Below are 22769 nucleotides of genomic sequence, written 5' to 3' on the forward strand. Positions count from 1 at the left end.
TTCTGCCTCAGCTCAGGCTGGAGAAGAGGGGTGTGCTCACCCACCCCTGCTCACCGGGTGGAGGCCTGGCAGACACAGCACTGCCCGCCCACCCCCACCTGTGGCTGGGTGTTTGGATACCTCCAGAAGAGAGGAGCCACTGGGCTCAACTTAGGGGGTGGCGTCTGTGAAGAGGGGCCACGTTGACATCTCCCAAGTGTCCCTGGTGCTCCCAGACAGACCACCCAGGTCTCTGTCCACAGTGAGGATGGAGCTCTCGCCCATACCCCTCTCTCCCTCCAGTCTGGAGGAGGCACCCATCCCACCTTTGGCCAAGTCTCTCCTGATGCCCTGTGGCCCTGGCTGGGGAAGAGGGGGCATGACGAGCCAGAGGACAAAGTCCCAGCCCTCTGGAGGGCCCACCAATGCAACCACCAAGGAGGCCCACCACAGAGCCTCTCTCAGAAGCAACCCAAGGGAAAGAGAACAGTGGGCTGGCTTGGACAGAGTGACACCCTGCGGAGGCTTGTCCTGGCCTCAGGGAACCCAAGGGTCCTGGTTTCGGTGACAAGGGGTTTCCCAGCCCTTCTGTACATGATGATCAAACACAGCCCCCACCCGCCCTCCCCAAGACCTCTTGCAGCCCTGCAACCAAGACCTCGATGGGAGCCAGGACTCCGGTCCAGGGCGGAATCTTGGCCTTGGAGAGTCCGGGGAGAGGCCCAGGCGGAAGCAGCACCCTCACAGATTACAGTGTAGTGGAGGAGGTTTATTTGCAGATGTGGGGAGAGCATGGCAAGGGCCCCTGGGGCTGGCCAGCAAGGGGGCAATCAGGAGACTGGAGACAGATTCCCCGAGCCAGGTCCGAGGGCGGGCTCAGGAACTGGCGGTGTGTGTCAGGGGGGTAGGGTGGCGGGTTGGCCCAAACCTATACGAGAGGAAGCATGGGGCCTGCCTCCCACGGCAGGAGCTGGCCAAGAGTCCTCAAGTTAGGAGAAAACAGGGAAGAATCTGAACGTCGTGTGTGTTTCTGACCCCAAGGAGCCCCAAAGTACAACAGCAATGGAGAGACCTCCTTCTCCAGCAGATTCCATCACTGCTGAGGGACTGTTCTCACACGCAGTTCACTCAGGCCCAGCATCCTGGACCACAGGCCCTTGACCTTGACTGCCCTCTGCTCCTGGGTCTGGCCCTCTCCTCCTCACTCAGGCTCCTTTAGTACGGCCAACAGCTCCTTCTGTTCTCTGTGTAGAGCCTGACATCAATGAGAGAGAACAGACAGATTGGGAGATGAGAAAACCCAAACCCCTTTCCTCCACTGTCCTTGACTCCAGGCCTGAGTTTCTACCAGGATGATATGGAAGGTGTCTGTAACTCATGTCATGGGCCCAGCAGAGCATGTTAGGAAATCCACTCCACTCAGCAGGTGTTTATGGCAGGTTGGGTGGCAGGCTTGGGGCTCCACCTAGGCTGGGCCTCCACAGAGAAGAGCTGACCTTCAGAAAGGTCCCTTAAGTGTCCCCCTGAGCCTCTGACCTAGTGGAGATTGCTAGCAGAGACGCTTTCTTAAATGGACTTTCAGCTGGGCTAATGGTTTAGTTGCTAAGCTGTATCCAACTCTTTTCGACCCCATGGATGGTAGCCTGCCAGGCTTTTCTGTCCATAGGGATCTCCAGGCAAGACTACAGGAGTGGGTTGCTATTTCCTTCTCCAGGGGATCTGCCCAACCAGGGATCAAACCCACATCTCCTGCTCTGCAGGCGAAGCTTTACCACTGAGCCACTGGGGAAGCCCTTCAGCTGGACTAGACATGGAAATTGTGATAAAAGGGGCTCTTTGGGCTCACACAGGATGCAGCGCTGAGCACACCTGACCCACTTCAGACAATGGCTAGGATCTGCACCTGTGGGGGAGAGGTACGGCTCTAAGAGCAGGGTGCGTCCTTCCCCTGAGAACAGAAGCACCAAATGTCACAGTGGGCAGGGCTCTGGGGATCACTGTTTGGCCACTTTGGAAGCCAGAGCCCAGTCAGGGAAGTGACCTCTGGCCTCACAGTGATGGAGCAGCAATGTCAGAGCAGCCTGAGGACCCAGCAAGGCAGCCCTAAGAGCACCCGAGGCACAACTCTGAGCCATGGAACCCGCCCCAGGAGACAGGACCAGGCTGAGGGCCTCGGCTACCCGTCCTGGGCCCTGCCATGCAGACCTGGGCCACTACACAACACGATGCTGCACGACAGTACACCCCCAGGGCCGGAGGCTGAGGAGTGAAGACAAGAGGACGCAGAGCAGGACACAGCCTTTCTCCCGCCGCCGCCTCTCTGAGGCTCGGCACCTTGCTGAGGCTGGGGCACGGCCTTCAGGTTCCCCTGACTGGTCTTGGGAGAAGACCAGGGAACCCAAGAGTCATGGATCTGGGGACCTATCCTGCTCAGGATCAGGAGGGTTTGCCCCAGGAAGGGAGCTGTCAAGTGGCCACAATAGACATCAGCTGGACATCTGAATGGTGGACAGAACCCAACGGAGGCTGGGTTCAAGCCCCACTAGAAGCCCTCTTTGGGAACCGTGCTTTGAGCCAGCAAGGAAACCCACCTCATCACTCTAGCCACACTTGCTGTCTGTGTCACCCAGCCTATCACCCCTTCCCTTTGTTTACCAACCTGGCCCCAAGTGACTTGGGGCCACTTTCAGAAATAGAGTTCACCCTCAAGGACATGCTTTTTATACAGGGAGGCTATGTTGTAGGTATGCTGACACTCTAGAAGTTGTTCTAAAGTACACATTTTAAAGGTACCGGGCAGTGGCCACGTGGAGTTGAGCCGCCATGGCTATGGAGTGCTGACCTGACCGCGACAGGGAGAAGCCGCCCCTGGGCACGCCACCTGCTCTCTCTGGGCCCATTTTCTCCTCAGCTGCCACAGGGGACGGCGGGCCTGAGGGCCGGGCTGGGGCGCTCACCTGCCAGGCCTGCTGCCGGGCCTGGGCCTGCAGCTGCAGCTCCTCCAGCTGCCTGCGCCCAGCCAGGACGGCGTCCGCCAGCTGCCTGTTCTCGGCCTCCTGCCTCTGCACACGACGCTGCAGGGCATCCCGCTGCTGCAGCAAGTAGGGCGCCATGGCGCTGCGCAGGTCCTTCTCCGGGATCCCACTGGGGCGCCTGCAGGGGGCGCAGGGGTGGGGACAGGGAGGAGGAGGTGGTGGGGTGAGGCCTCTGCTCCAAGCCCAGGTGGCACGCCCACCTTCCGCTGAGCTGAGCTGGCTCTCAAGGCCTCTCCTGTGGTCCCTCACTCCCAAACCCAATCGCATGGCTCCTGCTCCTGAAGGGAACGCAGACCCGTCCCTCAGCTTCCGCTCCCAGGAACCCACCTCTCCCCTTTTCACCAGTCCGCACCCTAGCCTTCCTCCTTTCATCCACATACGCTCTCCCCAGCTCTACCCCTCCAGGGCTGGAGGCGACTTTCCTCTGTGCTTGTGACCATGTGACCATGCGCCTTGCTGGGGCGTCCCCACTGTCAGACTGTAAGCTGGTGAGATGGGCGCAAGGTGGCGGCCCAAGAGCAGGCCCAGACCCCAAGAGGCCATGGCTGGCTAACGTGGGAAGATAAGGAAAGACAGATCTGAGAAGGCAAGATTATAGGGGGTTCTGAGTGCCCAGAGTGAGGAGATGGGTCAGTTCTGATGGGCAGGGGCATAGAAGCCACTGTAGGTTCTTTAAAAATCCTTTGTCAGTTATAAAAGGTAATTCTCTTCAGTTATAAAGATCATAAAGCATTAAATTGAAAAGCACAAAAAAGGTTTTCCCTCCTCCTGACCTAGGTGTCTGCTCAGGCAGGGAGTGGAGGCAGGAGCTCCGGCCACTGTGATTTCGGTGGCCTCAGCTCTGCACTCCCGTCCCCAGGGCCCCCGCTCCGTCCTGCCCAGGACAGCCAGGCAGCGGGTCTGCCCCCGGAATGACAGCTCCCGGACAGCAGGTCTTTCCTGTCTTAGTCACTGGCGAACCCCTGGCATGAAGAACAGTTCTGGGCGTAGAGTAAGTGCTCCTAAAATATTTGTTGAATGAACAAATGAATAAAAACCAGATGCTTGGGCCAGACTAAACGACCTAAGAGTCCAAACGTCTCTATTCCGCCTCATCCCACTCCCTCTGTTTACCCTCTCTCCCACAGGCCACGTGGGTCCTGAAACGAGATGCCTGGGAAGATATCTCTCATCCCAGTCACCTCAGCCCCCAGGATAACACGCGTTTGCCTCCAGCTCTCCTTCCCCAGAGGGGCTACGCATTTGTCTCTCTGTGCTGGGGCACTGTTCGGTGTTGGCCCTCTCCACCTGTCCCTGTCACAGGGTCCTCTCAAGGGCCGTGAGCCCACAGTCTCATGCACGTGGTTCCACCAGAAAAGCTCCTTCAAAATGCTGAAATGCTGGGACTTCCCGGGTGGGCCAGTGGAGGCCCGGGTTCCATCCTAGGTCACAAAAGTAGATCGATCCCACATGCCGCGCAACTAAGATCCAGCACAGCCAAATAAAAAAAAATTTTTTTTTTTTTAAGATGCTGAAATGCTGCCTCTTTCCCTATGAGCCTGCCTGTGGCCAGGGAAGCAGGCAACGCCCTTCTCACCAGGCTGGCTCCTTGCGGTCTTTGCTTTCTTCCACAATCGCGTCCAATGCAATCAGGACAGCTTCCAGGTTTCCCTCAGCTTTGATTTCAGAGATTTCCTCCTGGAGGGAAAACAGGAAGGAGCTATAATGATACTAGACAATTCCATATGCTGAACTACTAACGGCACTTAGTAGAATTCTGGCTGATTTAAATTCTGTCTTCATACAAGCAGTCCAACTTTCCTACATGTGACTTTTATAAGTAAGGAAGTACAACACAGAAAACACTTTTTAAAAGAGTCTGCATGGGCTTCCCTGGTGGTCCAGTGGTTAAGAATCCGCCTGACAATGCAAGGGACACCGGTTCAGTCCGTGGTCCAGGAAGATCCCACGTGCCACAGGGCAACTAAGCCTGTGCGCTACAAGCATCGAACCTGTACTCTGGAGCCCATGAGCTGCAACCTCAAAGCCTGTGTGCCACAGAGCCCGTGCTCTGCCACAAGAGAAGCCAGTGCAGCGAGAAGCCCGAGCATCGCAGCTAGAGAGTAGCTCCCACTCCCCACAACTGGAGAAAGCCCACAATCAGCAACAAAGATCCAGCACAGTTAAAAAAAAAAAATTTTTTTAAAGAGCCTGCAGCAATACGCCCCTCCTGCCCATCATCTCTGAAGGCTGCAGCCCCTGCAGTTACCCCCACGCCCGAGCGCCCCCAGCTGACAGCACACACACGTTCTGATGCTTAGCGAGGCCCATCCTGGAGGGTGCCAGCATGGGACTGAGACTCCCCAGGGAGAGCTACTGGAACCCTGTCCTTTCCTGTGCCCCCTCCAGCATGCAGTTCCCGTGAATTCAACCATTTGCTAAACGCCTCCTCTGCCAGGCTTTGCAGCAGGTGCTGGAGAAACACAGGGAAGCAGAACCAGGCCTGCCCTCGCTGAGCTCCCAAGGTCGGGGGGACAGCAACTATAACCACCGTTACAGCACAGGACAGGAGGCACTGGAGACACCCACATCATTTGGAGGGAAGGGAAGGCGGCCACTGCAGCCCCTGGGCACAGGGAATAGTCCTGGGGACTGAGGGCAGACGGAGGCCGAGGGCAGGGTCCCTGCCTTCAGGGGGCTGACGACCTGGAAGACAGGACCCGAACCAAGAGTGCCTGCGGGGATTCTTGCCACTCACCTGGATAGAAGTCTGCAACTGAGTTACAAACTTGTCATAGATGCGCTGGGTCATCTCAGGCTGCAACTGGTAGAAGCGCTTGTAACAGTCAGTGAACCTCTGGAAGCTGGTGGGAGGGCAGAAGGCGCAGGTTGGGGATTCAGTCATCAGCTGGCGCCTGGGCAGCCCTGCCCCTCATCACAGGGCTCGAGGCCTTGTCTCCATGACTCTGGCTAATGGCCGTGGGGGCAGAGTCTCATCTGCAGCTCTGGTCACTGAGGATGGCTCAGCCCCTCCAGTCTTCCCACTCCCTCTCAGCAGAGGCCCGGCTGAGTTCAGGTGTCTCCCTCTGAAGGGTGGGTCACAATCGGGCCAGCCACAGTACTTAAACTCGACCTTACCAAGCACCAACTCACCAGGAGGGCTGATGAAGACTCAGACTACTGCCCCCGCCCCCATTCTGCACAAGCTCCCAGGCGATGCTGATGCTGCTGGCCTGCGCCCCTCACTTTGAGACTCTCTGGTCCTTCCAGTGCCCTTGCAGGGCTGCATTAGGACAGGGTATGTGGCCGCTGGGAGAGGCTTCCTTACTCCTAAAAAGAGCCACACAGGAAGAACTGATGCCCATTCTGCGGGACTTAACTATACCCAGGTGATGCTCCAGCCCCCAGCAACCACAGAGGCAGAGCAGGAAGAGGGAAAGAACCGGGTCTCAGAACGTCATCAAGCTGCTGGAAACATCAAGCTGGAGCCATCCTACCTCGGGGCTTCTTGTTAGTGAGGTAATGGATTTCTCTTATTGTTTGTGGCATTTAAAATCAGGGCTCTGTCACTGGCAGCTGACACACTCCTTGTAGCTGCAAAGGTCAAAGGGTGCCCAGTATACTCCCGATGGCTGGCTCCTCTTGGGCAAAGGAACTGAAATAACAAACGAACTCTCATGGCTGTTTCCTCTCCCTCCTCCACCAGCCTCTCTGCCTCTCTCTCAGGCCCTTCCCCTCCACAAGCGTTCACTTAGCATCTGCTATGTGCTGGGTGCTCCGGGTCAGTGAGGCTGGCACGGCCCTCCTGATGCTTCCGGAGGAAGAGATGGCAGGAAGTACAGAAACTCACAGGCGAACGTGGGGATGATTACTAGTGGAGAGTGCTTGGAGGGAAAAGGGCTGGGAGTTAGGGGCTCAGAGAGTGCACCATGGGGATCACCTTTAAGTGTGGGGGTGGTCAGTGAAAGCCTCTCTGATGAAGGAATGTCAAGGGACCTGCAAAGAGTGGCTGAGGAGGTGTCTGGAAACACACCCTGAGGCTTCACTATGGGCTCAGATATTCCCCAGCCGTCTGGGCCAGTAGGGGCTCTGGACAAACAGGGCGTTGGGCACCTGGAGCCCAATGCACAGGCCCCGCCGCAGCCAGGGCGCCACTGCTGGGTCCTCCCTTTCTCATGGCTCTCTGGGCCTCCTGGCCCCGTTCCTGCCACCAAAACAGAGTCCTCTCAAACGGACGCAGAGAGTGGCGCAGTGGTGTGCTGCGGCCAGCGCACAGTGGTTGCAAGAGATAACCGTTAAATTTCCAGGAAATCTGTGAGGCAGTTGTTAAACACAGTAATTACTGAAAATTAAATTAGGTAAGACTATAATGAATTATACTAGAAACAAAGGTACTGGGGCTTTCCTGGCGGTCCAGTGGCTAAAACTCTGCGCTCCCAATGCAGGGGGTCCAGGTTTGGTCCCTGGTCAGGGAGACCCTGCATGCTGCAACTAAGATCCAGCACAGCCAACTACATGCATAAGTATTTTTTAAGAAAACCCACAAAGGTACTAACTGCTCAAAACACACGATGTCCAAGTCATTCTACACACTTTACTCTGCTCCGGAGGCCGACCCCATCCATGGTCTCCATCTGTGGACACACTGCTGCCCGCCCCTCCTCTACTGTATGCAGAGATGCTACGCTGCTAGGCTTATTTACACCCGGGAAGCTGGCAGACACCGCGAGCCAGGGCTTCATTTCTGGAGGGCTGGCTGTACACACCTACCAGCGTACCTCTGGCTACAGGCGACCGTCTCCCATCCTCTTGAGGCTACACATTTGCTATCCGTGCACTTTGGGGGAAAAACTAAGGTACCAAATACAAAGATGACAGACGTCCTTTCACCCTCGAGAGCCCCAGACATCCTGTTGTTTTGCCGCTGGCCCCACGAGCCACGCAGTCTGCGGCTACACAGAGGAATATGGAGGGACACACGATGCCTGAAAAAGCGCGGCTGGAATGGAAACCAGGTAATTGTGGCTTGAAATGGGTCTGGCTCAGAAATGGGAGATCCTGTTCCTCCTCCCAGCCCTCTCAGCCCAGGCTGGCAGCAGACAGGGCCCAGGGCAGGCTAGGATAATTCTGCTCACCAGTGCCGCTGGTCAACTCTTCTGGTGTCCCCTTCCTGGTCTGTGAGATCAGTGAAAGTGACGGACCCAGAAACACACACTGATACAAACACACAACACGGGAAACATGCTCCAAGGACATGGAGGGAGAGCAGTCGGGCTGGAAGCGGGGAGGAAAGTGGTTTCTTTTCTTTTAGTTTCACTGAGATGTAATTGACATATGGCACCCTATAAGTTTAAAGGGCACAGCATAATGACTTGTATATACTGGTAAATGATTACCACGGTAAGTAAACATACACCATCTCAGAAACAAAAAGGACTTCCCTGGTGGATCAGATGATAAAGAATCCACCTGCAGTGCGGGAGACCTGGCTTCAGTCCCTGGGGTGGGAAGATCCCATGGAGGACGGTATTGGCAAGCCACTCCAGTATTCTTGCCTGGAGCATCCGCATAGACAGAGGAGCCTGGTGGGCTACATACAGCCCATAGGGTCATAAAGAGTCGGACATGACGGAGCAACTAAGCATACACAGAGAAACAAAAAAGAACAAACAATTGGATTTTCCTTGTTATGAGAACTAGTAGAATCTGCTTTTTAAACAGCTTCCACACACACCACACAGCAGTGGTAACTGCAGTCACCAAGTTCTGTGGCATTCCTGGCGCTGACTTATCTTATGATTGGTAGCTTGTATCTTCAGACCACCTTCATGCAATTCCTTCTCCCCTCAGCCCCCAGGGATTCCTTTCTTGAGAGCCAGTGTAGACTTGGGAATACTGTGAATGCTCTTGTAAATTTCCTGAAAAAACACACTCACAGAGAAATAGGAAAAATGATGCATTTTAGAAAACATTCACGGCCACTCCCGCCAAGTGTCACCTTTTATCTTTTCACGTAAATTCTAATATCTCTGTGGACGGGGTTGCCATCCACAATGGCGCTGGGATATCCAGGGTACCCAGACAGTGTTAGAATCACAGCAGCACGCAAGACAAGCTGAAGACCAGGTGAGTGCGACTGCGCTGAGGCCCGGGCTGCCCGGCCTCAGGCGTGCTCCATTCCCAGCCACCTCCCCTACCCCGGACCCTAGGGTACCAAGGCTTGGGCTGCTTGATCAGAGGCGCCCTCTCCACAGAGCGTCTCCATCGGCCTCTCTGCCAAGCCCTCCTGTGCCCTGTGCTGGAATGGTCTTCTGGCCTTGGCCTCCCGAGGGTACACAGGGGCCCTCCAGCTGTCTCTGCCGGGCAAGTGCACCAGCTCTAAGGCCTGCCTGTCCTTTTGCCTGGGTTCACATCCTGCCTCTGCCACTCATCAGCTGAGTGACCCTGGACAACTTCTCTACCTTTATAAGCATCGCTTTCTATCTCCATCAAACAGAGATAGTAACTACCCATAAGTCACAAAATTACTGTGAGGATTAAATGAGGTTACATATGTAAGCACTTAGTACAGTGTACAGGGAAATGCTCCACGTTAGCTACAATTGTTATTACAATTTTCAAAGCAACAGTCCTCACCACCCCTGAAAAGTGTAGAACACAGCCAGTAACTGCATTTCCCGGGGCTGGGAAGTCTGAAGAAGGCAGGTGCTTAGTAAAGCATCTTGACTGCAACTGCATGTGCAGGAAGAACCCCCTGACCCCACTGCAAAGAAAAGGCTACACTGTGGTCCCCAAAAAACAGCCACATTTTTCACCAATGAAAGTATTTTCTTACTGGCGTATAACTGCTTTACAATGTTGTAACTTCCTGCTGTATAAGAAGTGAATCAGCTGTATGTACGCATGTATCTGCTCCCTCAGACGTCCCTCCCAGCCCCGCCCCACCCCGCCACTCTAGGGCCTCACAGACCACCACGCTGAGCTCCCTGTATCACACTGCGAGTTCCCACTAGCTACCTGTTTTACACATGGCAGTGTGTTTATATCAAAGCCCACCTCCCAATTCATGCCGCCCTCTCCTTCCCCCGCTCCGCCCACAGTCCACTCTCCATGTCTGTGTCTCTGCTCCTGCCTTGGAACTAGGTTTATCTGCACCATTTTTCTGGATTCCTCATACACACTGGCTATATATATAAAACACATATGTCGTTAATATACGATATTTGTTTTTCTCTTTCTGACTTACTTCGTTCTGTATAACAGATTCTAGGTCCATCGATACCTCTCCAAATGACCCAATTTCGTTTCTTTCTGTGACTGAGCCGTATTCCATTGTATTCATATACCACGTCTTCTTTATTCATTTCTCTGTCGATAGACCCTTAGGTTGCTTCCATGTCCTGGCTATTGTAAACAGTGCTGCAAGTAACTTTTAAAAACTGCATTTACTAAATTTCAAAACAGAGATGACTATACATTACCTGATTTTAACCTGTTTTTTCCTCTTATTATGCAATATCTGAGTCACCCTCACTGTTTTTGAACTCACCAAAAAAGCATGTCATTCACAGCACTAAAAATTAATCGCAGGGACTTCCCTCGTGGTCCAGTGGTTAAGATTCCACATCTCTCTGATGGGGGCCTGGGTTCTATCCCTGGTCAGGGAACTAGATCCTGCATGCTGCAATTAAAAAGATCCTGCATGCAGCAACTAAGACTCAGTGCTTCCAAATATAAAACAAAACCAAACCAAACAACCTCACTGTAAACTGGGTTTTCACATATGTTTAACTTAAAATATTTAAGGTCAAAATCAAGCTCTAGTGGCTAGTCAATCTGTCAGTTTACATACGCAGATAAATTGTGCAGGAATGGAAAGAGAGAGGCATAGACAAGTAAACATGTGTACTGCTGCTGCTGCTGCTGCAGCTAAGTCGCTTCAGTCGTGTCCGACTCTGTGAGACCCCAGAGACGGCAGCCCACCAGGCTCCCCTGTCCCTGGGATTCTCCAGGCAAGAACACTGGAGTGGGTTGCCATTTCCTTCTCCAATGCATGAAAGTGAAAAGTGAAAGGGAAGTCGCTCAGTCGTGTCCGACTCTTAGCGACCCCATGGACTGCAGCCTTCCAGGCTCCTCCGTCCATGGGATGTTCCAGGCAAGAGTACTGGAGTGGGGTGCCACTGCCTTCTCATGTGTACTAGTGCTAAAGAAACCCGGTGCGCCCTCCTCCACGGTAACCAGCTTGCTGCCTGCCTGCCCGCCTGTTCCACAGACTGTCCACCAGAGGGCGGGTGAGAACTGGCGTTTTCGTTCAATAAAGGCATGGAGGGTGAAGACAGGGCAATACAAATATACAGAAGCTGGGGAGCACTGTGACAGAAACCCATGCTCTCCACTCTCCACCCGCCACCCGCCACCTGTACAGCCGCCCTGTTTTATTAAGAAATGTTTCTCTAAAATGAAAAAAAAAGAAAGAAAGAAAAGAGAAGAAACAAATATTTTGCTGCTTGGTCTTTCCCCCTTCCCCCTTTTCAGCCTCAGGACTGAGAAAGAAAAGGGGGCAATAAAAACCAGAAGAGTTCCCTGATGAAAATAAGAGGTCAGTCAGCCGCATGTATATCCAGCTAGAACATCTGCTCACACCATACATAAAAATACACTCAAAATGGCTTAAAGACTTAGATATAAGACCTAACACCAAAAAATTCCTAATAAAGAACATAGGTGAAACATTCTCTGATACAAATCATACCAATGTTTTATTAGGTCAGTCTCCAAAGGCAACAGAAATAAAAGCAAAAATAAACAAATGGAACCTAATCCAACTTACAAGATTTCACACGGCAAAGGAAATCAGAAACAAAATGAAAAGACAACCTACGAAGTGGGAGAAAATATTTGCAATGATGTGACCAACCACAGGGTTCCCTGGAGGAAGAAACGTCCGAGAGCAGCAGGAGTCTTTGAGGGAAGGACAGAAGGCCCGGCAGCAGCGTGAAGATTAGAGTGCACGCACGCCTGGGGTGCAGATGCCGTGACGAGAAACACGCACGGGGCGCCGCCTGAGCCAGGCACTGTTCCGAGCCCTCTACGTGAAGCAACTCACTTAGTCCTCATGGTAACTGAGGAAGGGTCTGCTCTCGCCGTGCCCCTTTTTCAGATGCAGACGCTGAGGCAGAGAGGAGCCTGCCCAAGGTCACAGAGCTGGGACACGGTGGAGCCCTCAGCTCTGGGTCAGGCGTCCTTGCCTCCACACAGTCTGCAGGCTGGTGGGTCAGACACACACAGTCTACAGCGTATCATGATAGGAAGAGCTGGAGAAGGGGGCTTTGGGCAGGGGTGGGGCAAGAGCAGATCTGTATGTTAGAAACCCCTCTGGCTGCTGGGAGGGGGACTAAGGAGGCACAGCTGAGGTGGCAGCCGACACAGTGGGGACAGGGTGAGGTGGGTGATCTGGAAACACACGAAGAGCAGACAATCAGCACGACGGGCTGAGGCCACACACCGCAGTCTGAGTCACACCCACACTTCAGAAACTAGCCGCTGCCAGCAGCACGCGTCATCTGCACATTCAAAGAGCGCGAGATATTTCTGAAGCACTTACTTAATCAGAATATTTTAAATATCAAACCACTCTTTTTCCTGTGAAGAACTGTTTCCTATGAACACCAACAGTCTCTGCCATTCGTTTAAAACTCAACCAGTTCACGTACACATGTGATTAGCTCTCCTTCCTTGGTCCCTGTCAGACACAGGCTTCAAGTCAGTTTCTACACATCACCCTCTGTAGCACGTGTTGGGCAGGAACGGCACCCGGACAGGCACTGGGCCAGTCTGGCACCTCAGACTCAAGAACTGTCAGTCACCGCTCACTCCCTCAGTGCCCCCGGGACGAACACCGCACGTGGCACCACTGCCGGGGGCCGTGGGGACCTGTGGCAGACTGGGCGTGCCCCCAATGGTGCCAACTTCTACCGGGGCCCCACCAACACCAACTCTAAGCAACTGTCTCTCTTGGCAGGTCCTGATTTGTAACAAAACACAGCAAACCTCATCTACTTGCTTTAGCTAAACAGGAAAACAGCTGTTTCTCAAGGTCCAGGAGGCTGTATGGACAAAATGAACCCTTCATTTTCAGAAGATAAGGGAGAGGTCGCATATGGTAAGCTCCAACAGGGCCACATTTCTATGTCCTGAAGCCTACGAGAGGACAGATTTGGACGTCTCTGCCTCAGCTGATCCAGTGAAAGGAAGACACCCTAACTGAAGACGGGTGTGGGTCTGTGAGATCTGACAGCCCAGTGAGGCCAATAATCTCCCAGTCACTCTGGAGTGTATCATATAATTTGCCCCTCTGGTCAAGCTAACATGGATGGAAAAATATGAGTTGTAGGGGAATTCAATATGCAGTTTGAAATATCCCTTTGGATAACTGGCATGTGAATAGACCAGCTTTTACTCTGTAGAGATTCCTGTCCTCTGTATAAGTTCTTGGTCTTTGGGATTGAGGACTTTTAATGACTTGGGAGAGGGTCAAGCATTTGGATACATCTTAAAAGGCTGTATTCATACATGACATTTGTTGAGCCCTTTCTATGTGGAAGCCAGCCGTAAGTTCCTACTTAACTGAGAGAGGGGAAGGGCGTTCTAGCAATGAGAAAAAGCAAGTGGAAAGAGCGGGTGGCAAGGGTGGGGGACAGTAGCAGCTCTTAACGCCTAAGAATTCATGTGCGTGTGTTTGCACACCAAGTGTGCTTTGCTGCACACCCACGGCCCTGACCACGGCTGGAGAGATGGGAAGGGCCAAGGGGTAATGGCCTTTACACTAAGCTAAGGAGCTGAGCAGTCCTGAGCCAACTGAACATTATAAGCAGAAGGACATGCTCAAATCTGAGCCATAGACTGGAGGGAGGGAGCAAGATTGAGGATGGAGGGCCATTTTGGAAGCTGGTGCAACAATTCTATGAGAGACAGTGAGGGCCTGGACTGAAGCATTTGCATGATGATGGAGAGGAGATTGAGGAGAGAGGCTGAAACCAACAGGGCATGGTGGCTGACTGGAAGCAAGGGGTCAATGAGGAATCCCAAATCTCTGGCCTAGAGAATGAGTAGATGGTGGTATTTTCAACCAATTTGGGGACCACAGAGGGAAGAGAAATCCTGTTTTGCTGAACGTGATGGTTCTGTGTGATACCAAGTAGAGATTTCTAGTAGTAGACTGTTAAAGATAGAGGCCTGAAGCTCGGGAGAAAGATGTGGCTTGAGAATCCTCACTTATTCCAAAGCTATTTACTGAATGTTTACTATGTGCCAGGCACCATAATAAGCAATGAGCAGAAAGTGATGAATAAGACAGATAAGATCCTGTCCTCAAGGATCTTACGTTTCATGTGGGGAAGACAGACCACAAACAAACAACAGAGCAACATACTATGGTAAGTCTTTACAAAGGAATGAAATAAGGTGTTGTGATAAAAAATAACCAGGGGAGAAAGGTGGCTTTAGAGAAGATCAAGAAAACCATTTCTGGCAGAGCAAACATCAAGTGCGAACAGCCTAAGGCAGGAAAGCTCTTGACACTCTAGGGAATGAGAAGGTTAGGATGACCAAGTATAGCTGCAGAGGGGAACAAGAGGCAGGCAGGGGCTAGAACACACGGGGCCTTGAAAGCCACAGTAAGGAGCGATGAACAGCCACTGAAGGGCTTTCAGCACAGCAAGATACCAGATGGGCTGTGACCTGCACATGTGCAGGTGAAGCAGGAGAAGGGCGATGCTCGCACATTTAAGGGACAAGTGGACGAAGAAGAGCCCAAAAAGGAGCAGCCAGTGCGGTAAAGGACAGAGAATGGTGTTGGAAGCCAAGGGAGAAATTTCAAGGACAGAGAAGTGGTTAATAGTGTCAAATGCTACAAGGAGAGCAAGTACATTAAAGATGAAAAAAAATCCAAAGTATTTAACAACAAAGAGTTATTATTGACCTTGAAAGGAAGGTTTTAGGAGAATGGTGTCAAACTCCCCTAAGCGGAGGGAAAAAACTGGAGATGGAGAACTAGAAGCTGGGAATGCAGAGACCCAAGGTCACAGCCTGGGATGTGAAGGGAAGGACACTGACGGGGAGGGAGCTAGGAGGATGCAAGACCAGGCATCTCAGCCAAGTTTACAGGCGTCTGAACCCCTGCCTGGTGTCTCTATTCTCTGTGGACCCGGTGTTGAGGCCGTTTTCAGTGAGCGTGTAGAGGTAGCAGGGGAAGGGCCTGGGGGACAGGGTAAACATTTTAAATATTAATACTTCTGTGGAGAAGGGGAAGAGAGCTGACTGGAGACATGAGGATAATGGGCTCTCTGAGCGCCCAGATGAATCCCAAGAACATGGCTGTGTGGAAGCACCATTTTCCACCATGGGTGAGACTCTACAGCTGCTCAGAAGTTGAGTGCAGGGGCAGAGGAGTGCAGGCAGGACCCTGAAGGTGGGTTTCACAGCTGGTGGGTTAGGAGGATGAGGGGGCAAAGGAGCTGAGATACACAAGTGTGGCTGCCTTGCATCTCCAACCGAACCTATCCAAACAGAGGTCTTGATCTCCAACCCCGGACTCATTTCTCTCCCCCAACTCACGGGGGAGTGTTTCTTCCTCATCTCAGTAGATGGGAAAGCTGCACTCAACCACCATCATGAAGAGGCAGCATCCTCCTGGAGGTCCCCTCCCCCTCACCTTTCCTTCCAATCCAATCCGATTCTCTCTCTTATCAGCTCATATCCACCCACCCCTCTCATCTACACCATCTCTTATCTGGACCCTTTCAGCCCCTACCATGCAGTTAGCATCCCAGGCACAGGACCGTGACCTGACAAGTAGGGCAGACAAGATGATTTAGACTTAAAAATAATGGGAACGGCTTCAAAAATAAAAGCTCAACACTGACCTAATAAATGTCATCTTAGAGTAATAAAAAATATAACACATCACCTAGTCAACTACAATTTTAATATGACTAGATAAAAATTACATTTAATATGGGATACAGATACTTCTCCCCATGACATAACCTAATTTTTAAACTTACCGTTATAACATGATCATTTTTTCCATAAGTCAGTATTATTCAAAATGGAATTTTAAATAATTCCATAGTCATGTGGCATAGGAGATCTTAGTTCCCCGACCAGAGATCAAACCTGCACACCCCGGGCAGTGGAAGCATGGAGTCTTAACCACTGGACTGCCCTCGACAGGATTTTACTAGATAGTTATTATACCTACGTAACCACCATCCTTCAAATGTTGGACATTTTTGGTGGTGTTCAACTGTTTTCTACTGAACATGCTGCATAGATATTTTTTGTACTTTTTATTTTATGATGTAAATTTTTTGACAATTTTATTTTGAAATAGTAATAGATTAAAGGAAGCTGCAAAGAAATGTACTCTCCCCAATGTTAACATCTTACACACCGCAGTACGATATCAAAACCAAGAAGCTGACACGGGTACAATCCACAGAACTCATTCAGATTTCAACGGTTATACATGCATTTGTTTCTATTTGTGTATCTTTACCACATGTGTAACCTTGCATAACCACCGCCTCAGTCAAGACACTCAACGCTTTTTAAATATATTTGTCATGATATGGGTTGAGGTCGCAAAAAGAAAAAAAGAAAAAAAAAATCAGAGTCTAGAAGCCTAGAAAGACCTTAAGGTAATCCTACCAACAATCCATTAATATCCTGCACAGCAGTCAGAGTACCTTTAAAAGATCAATCACTGTATCACAGCATTACAAATAAATAGATTTTTAAGCCCGTGGAGAGCCATCTCCTAAATACACACACACACACACACACACACACACACACACACACACACGGATCAGTCATGCCTTAAAAACATCGATGACTTTCCATTTCTCTTAGAATAAACTCACTTGCATCTAACAAAAAATAATAACCCCTATATATAATGTAACAAAGACAGACAATGGGAAAAAAGAGATATAAACAGTTGTGATGAGATTTTTTTCTTTCTTTAACTTTTTAATGTATTTTAAAAATTTATTTATTTTTTAACTGAAGGATAATTGCTTTACAGAATTTTGTTGTTTTGTGATGAGAGATTTTTAAAATGAAATGAATGGCTCAATCAAGACCATTTTTAAAATGAGCATATTCTCTCTCTACACACGCATGCGCGCATGCCTTTGGCCACATCTTGAGGCCTGTGGGATCTTAGTTCCTAGACCAGAAATCAAAGAACCTACGCCTCACGCAGTGGAAGTGGAGTCCTAACCACGAGACCACCAGGGAATAACTAAAATACTTTAATAGGAAAATTTAGAAGCTCAAACTAATAAATAAAATTCTAAATCCAGGAAACACAAACTGTATACTCTTTTCAAGTATACATGGAACATTCACAAAAATTGCCCATAGACTTAGCCATAAAGAGTCAGAATGTCAAAAATTCCCACAAAATCAGCATCACACAAACTGTTATTTCACCACAAGATGATAAAATTGGAAATTACAACAAAAGGATAACTCTTTAAGAATTACATGTCTGGGAGCCAAATAACATACTACTAAATAATCACTGGGTTACAGAGGAAATGATAAGGAAAATTACAAAGTACATAAAATTAAATGACAATGTCTATATGTAAAAAAATGAAATTGGATCTCTTTCTCATACCATACAAAAACTACCTCAAAATGGGTCAAAGACCAAAATGTCAGAGCTAAAAATATAAAAGTCATAGAAGAAAATATACATATAAATCTTTATGACCTTGAATTACACAATGGTTTCTTCAGTTCAGTTCAGTTCAGTTGTTCAGTCGTGTCCGACTCTTTGTGACCCCATGAAATGCAGCACACCAGGCCTCCCTGTCCATCACCAACTCCCGGAGTCTACCCAAACCCATGTCCACGAGTCGGTGATGCCATCCAGCCATCTCATCCTCTGTCGTCCCCTTCTCCTCCTGCTCTCAATCCCTCCCAGCACCAGAGTCTTTTCCAATGAGTCAGCTCTTCGCATGAGGTGGCCAAAGTATTGGAGTTTCAGCTTCAGCATCAGTCCTTCCAATGAACACCCAGGACTGATCTCCTTTAGGATAGACTGGTTGGACCTCCTTGCAGTCCAAGGGATGCTCAAGAATCTTCTCCAACACCACAGTTCAAAAGCATCAATTCTTTGGCGCTCAGCTTTCTTTATAGTCCAACTCTCCCGTTCATACATGATCACTGGAAAAACCAGAGCCTTGACTGGATAGACCTTTGTTGACAAAGTAACGTCTCTGCTTTTTAATATGCCATCTAGGTTGGTCGTAACTTTCCTTCCAAGGAGTAAGTGTCTTTAATTTCATGACTGCAATCACCATCTGCAGTGACTGTGAAGCCCCAAAAAATAAATCAGCCACTGTTTCCACTGTTTCCCCATCTATTTCACATGAAGTGATGGGACCGGATGCCATAATCTTAGTTTTCTGAATGTTGAGCTTTAAGCCAACTTTTTCACTCTCCTCTCTCACTTTCATCAAGAGGCTCTTTAGTTCTTCACTTTCTGCCATAAGGGTGGTGTCATCTGCATATCTGAGGTTATTGATATTTCTCCTGGCAATCTTGATTCCAGCTTGTGCTTCCTCTAGCCCAGCATTTCTCATGGTGCACTCTGGATATAAGTTAAATAAACAGGGCGACAGTATACAGCCTTGACGTACTCCTTTCCCGATTTGGAACCAGTCTATTGTTCCATGTCCAGTTCTAACTGTTGATTCCAAGAGCTTATAAACATTGATCTAACTAAATCCAACTATATATTTTAAATACATCATATTCAAGATTTATTCCAAGAATGCAAAGACAGTTTAACTTCCCTAAAATCTACCAATGTAGATCATAACATTAACAAACTGAAGAAAAATGACAAGATCTTCCTAACTAAGGAAGAAAACATCTGATAAAGTTCAACACCTAATCATGATCTTCTTAATAATTCTCAGAAAACTAGAATGAGACAGGGACTTCCTTAATTTGCCAGAAATATGTACCAAAAACTGGAGAACCCATATGCACTGGCACAAAGACAGGCAAATAGATCAGTGAAACAGGAGAGAGACCCAGGGGCACAAAATGCCGAGGGACTTGCCATGTGATAAAAGATGAATGAACTGCTTAGTTGGCAATGACTGGGAACACTAAAAAAAAAGTAAGAGTAACTGAAACTACCATTTTACACCTGTGATCAGACAGATCACAGACTGAAAGAGTAAAATGATAAAACAGCCAATAGAAGAAAACACTGCATATCATCTTTGTGATCTGGGTGTGGGTACAGCCTCTATAAGCAAAGTATCATAAGCACAGGCCATAAGATTAAACACAGGACTTACATGAAAATTGAGGGTTTTAAAATATAAATTGATTAGGTGATACCTAACAATTTATTAGGACTGTTCGAGGGATGTGGAGTTAGTGCAAAGGCTGAGTAGTCATGAGTATCCACATAGCTTGGGAGAAGGCCCCCCTGGGATGACTACATTTCTCTTTCTGCCTCATTTTCCTGGGGTAAAGTGTAAATGATTAAAATCTGCAATTTTAATTTAAATAAGGATTTCTGTTACTCAAAGGACATGATAGACAAAGCTAACATCTCACAGAGATAGCTATTTCCTCTTCAGTCTAAAACTGACAAAATGATTGATATCTAGACCATACTGGGAACTCCAGCAAATCAACAAGATAAAAAACCCAATTCTAAAAAAGTAAAAAAAAAAAAAAAAATTACAGGAAATAAGTAGGCAGTTCACAGAAAAGGAAGTCAAATGACTAATGAGGTATACAAGGAATTGCCCACAGCTTATGAGGAATTAGAAATGTGCAAATTAAAATAATAATGAAATACCCTTTTCACACCTTCAAAATGGCAAACAGAATGGTGGGTATAGGAACAGCTTTTCCGGAAAGCAATCCGACAAAACATAGGTAGGTGTAAACCCTTGGATCCAGTGATTTCAGTCCACTGTACACCTCAGAGAAATTCTAGCACTAGTCTGTGAGGGGAGGTACCCTGGCATAATCTGTGGAGGAGGGAGTTGGAAGCAATCAAGAGTTCATGATTGGGAATGCGCAAGTGCTGGACGTGTATCATGAAATGATAAACAGCACTGAGAAGCTATGAACCACATGCATTTACAGTATATGGTTATATCTTAAAATCAAAAATCTGTTGATTGAAAAAGACATGAGCACGATTATGATTCATGTAAATTTAAAACCTATATTTACAGACAAAACAACACACTTCACAAGGGCGCAAACTTACTCAAATGTCAGGTCCTTGCACTTACACTAACCCAGACCCATCCCTATTGCTCTCTATTCCTTTTTGCTGATTTATTTTTCTTTATGGCACAAGAAAGTCTATTCCATGAGAGCAAGGACCTTCCCATCTTCCTCACTGCGGTATTTCCAGTTCCTAATACACAGCCTGAGACACTAGAGATATCCAGTAAATATCTGCACATGAATACATGAAAAAAATGGAGGACACACAGCGAGTGGAGAACAGGGCCTATGGGGAGGGGAGAGGAGGGCAAGAATGAGCAAGAGAAAGCCAATTAATCGATCAATAATAGAGCTTGCCTGGACATACAATGATGGTGTGTCATGAATGGTCCATAAACATGATTATAAATTATTTACCAAATGTATTACTATGGAAACTGTGCCCTGCTGGATAAGCCGATCACCTGCCTATCTAGCCTCCTCTTATTGTACTCTCATTCTGCTACTTCCTAGAATGCCCTGACCATTTCAAGGCCTTTGCACAAGCTGTTCCTCCTTCCCACAAGCTTTTCCTCTAGTTCGTCAGAAGGCTGGTTCCCTCTCATTCTTCAAGTTTCAGATCAACGCCACTTTCTCAGAGTGGAATCCCTATCTTATCTAGTGTCTTCCTTTCCCCCAAGTTGCCTCTTCATTACCTTACCAAGCTCTGTGATAATTTTGCTTACTTCATGTCTCTACATATTGAAGGCAAGCTCCAAGACAGGGACCTTGTCTACTTTATTGTATCCCCAGCACTTGACACAGTGTCTGGCACAGGCACTTAAATATTTGCTAGGTGAATCAATGAGTGATGAGATGGATCCTAAGGTCTTGGTAGGAAACAAAGTCCTAAAACTAGGAAGAAAATCAGAAGAAGATCAGAATCTTGATGAGGTCAAAGAACAGAGGTAGTGGGAACATAGAGGGTGGATGGAGAACAGGCTGTGGTCAAACCCCTGAAGGTCCTGATAACAGTGTTTCAGCACTAATGTTCTGGGGTATGGGACCATGGACAAAACTCGTCCTTTAAAGTGTCCAATACTGTCGTGACAGGCTGGGACCTGGGCCCCTTTGCTGCAATGCTTGCACCTGGGCAAAAGTCTCCTCAAACAGCAGAATACAAAGAAACTATAAGGAACTAAAACTAACCACATACACGCACAGTTAATGGCAAGTTATGAATAAGATACAAAATGACCAAAAATTCCAACTGTTACTTCTGAGCTGTTGGAAGTAAAAGCTGGGTACTGCACATGATCCCGGCACACAGCACCACTAAAGGGGTAGGCAGAACACTTAAGCCTCCTCTCCAAGCTGGACCAATGGATCCACCCCTGTCCTCTCCGCATTTAAGGGACCAGCTGCCTCTCCCACAGGAAAACCAGCAAGGACTCCTACAACTTTTTTTTCAAGCCCTCCTGCTGCACCACAAGTCTCAATAAAGGCTTGCCTGAATTTCTCCCCTTACCAATTTCTATTGTTTGAAGTGTTCAATAACCCACGTCAGTAACATTGTTACAATACTGTTCATAGACAGTAGACCGGACGCGTTTCTTTCTATTGTAAGACATTCAGTCCTCACACCCACCCAGTGAAGAACGTATTACTATTTTCATAATAAATTCTATGATTCTAATGCGTTCTACGTGGCCGGCACTGTTCTAAAACCCTTACGACTATTTACTCATTTAAATCTCGGAAAGACCCTATGAGAAAGGTACTATTGTTGCTATTTTATTCACGCTGAACAGAAGCACAGAGCAGTTAAATCTTTTTCATTTAAAGTTGGGCCATGATTTGAACCCTAAATCTAATTCGAAAGCCTGTAACGTTCCTTCCAACCACCTATAATCAACACCAGGTTTACTGGAGAAAGGAGTAGCTAGAAGTTAGGTCTGCTCCACAGTACCTGTGTTAGCAAAAAACCAGTGACCCCCCACCACCCCCAACATCCACGTGACTCAGCTCTTTGCCCCCACCCACCCATCACGAGCCGTCCTGATCTCGCGAGGTTTAGATTCCAGTGGGACTACACTCTACAACGAGATTTACACTCGGCCTCACTTCCTCTACCTTACCTCCCGGCAGCGACCAACTTCTGGAGGAAAGTGTCCACCATGGTGTCGAAAAGCTTCACCCTCGAAACGATAGTGCCGGGGCGCGCAGGTTCCTGAGACAATTCCTCGGGCCCTTTTTCTTCACAGCCGCTGCCTACGTTGACGCTGCTCGCTTCAGCCATGTTGAAATAGAACCGCCAAAACCGACTGACCCGGCCGCCCCGCCCACCGAAGCCCCCGATTGGCCGCTCCCGACCGTTGGGCGCCTCCGATTGGAAGCAGCAAATGTCTATCACCCAGCCGTGGGGCGGGGACACTGCCGGAGGCGGAGGATTATACAAACAAAACAACCGTAGTCCTTTCTTGGCGAGAAGGCAAAATAAGCTCGAAACTCAGG

At 49.1% G+C, this 22769-nt stretch overlaps 1 protein-coding gene across 2 annotated transcripts; it reads right to left on the minus strand.

Moving 5' to 3' along the window:
* Window positions 1-727: 727 nt before the first annotated feature.
* PMF1 (polyamine modulated factor 1) lies at window positions 728-22573 on the minus strand. 2 transcript variants are annotated; one of them, XM_044944249.2, is made up of 5 exons: window positions 22394-22573; window positions 5752-5857; window positions 4591-4691; window positions 2937-3071; window positions 728-1234 (listed from the first exon to the last, which is right to left on the minus strand). In XM_044944249.2, the coding sequence occupies exons 1-5, from the start codon at window positions 22552-22554 to the stop codon at window positions 1195-1197; spliced, it is 543 nt and encodes a 180-aa protein (XP_044800184.1). In that variant the 5' UTR covers window positions 22555-22573; the 3' UTR covers window positions 728-1194. The 2 variants fall into 2 exon arrangements, with proteins under 2 accessions (XP_044800184.1, XP_006052054.1); XM_006051992.4 differs by having other exon boundaries at window positions 2937-3132.
* Between the last annotated feature and the right edge of the window lie 196 nt (window positions 22574-22769).

Source organism: Bubalus bubalis, chromosome 6 (assembly GCF_019923935.1).
Source record: "Bubalus bubalis isolate 160015118507 breed Murrah chromosome 6, NDDB_SH_1, whole genome shotgun sequence".
Taxonomy (NCBI): domain Eukaryota; kingdom Metazoa; phylum Chordata; class Mammalia; order Artiodactyla; family Bovidae; genus Bubalus; species Bubalus bubalis.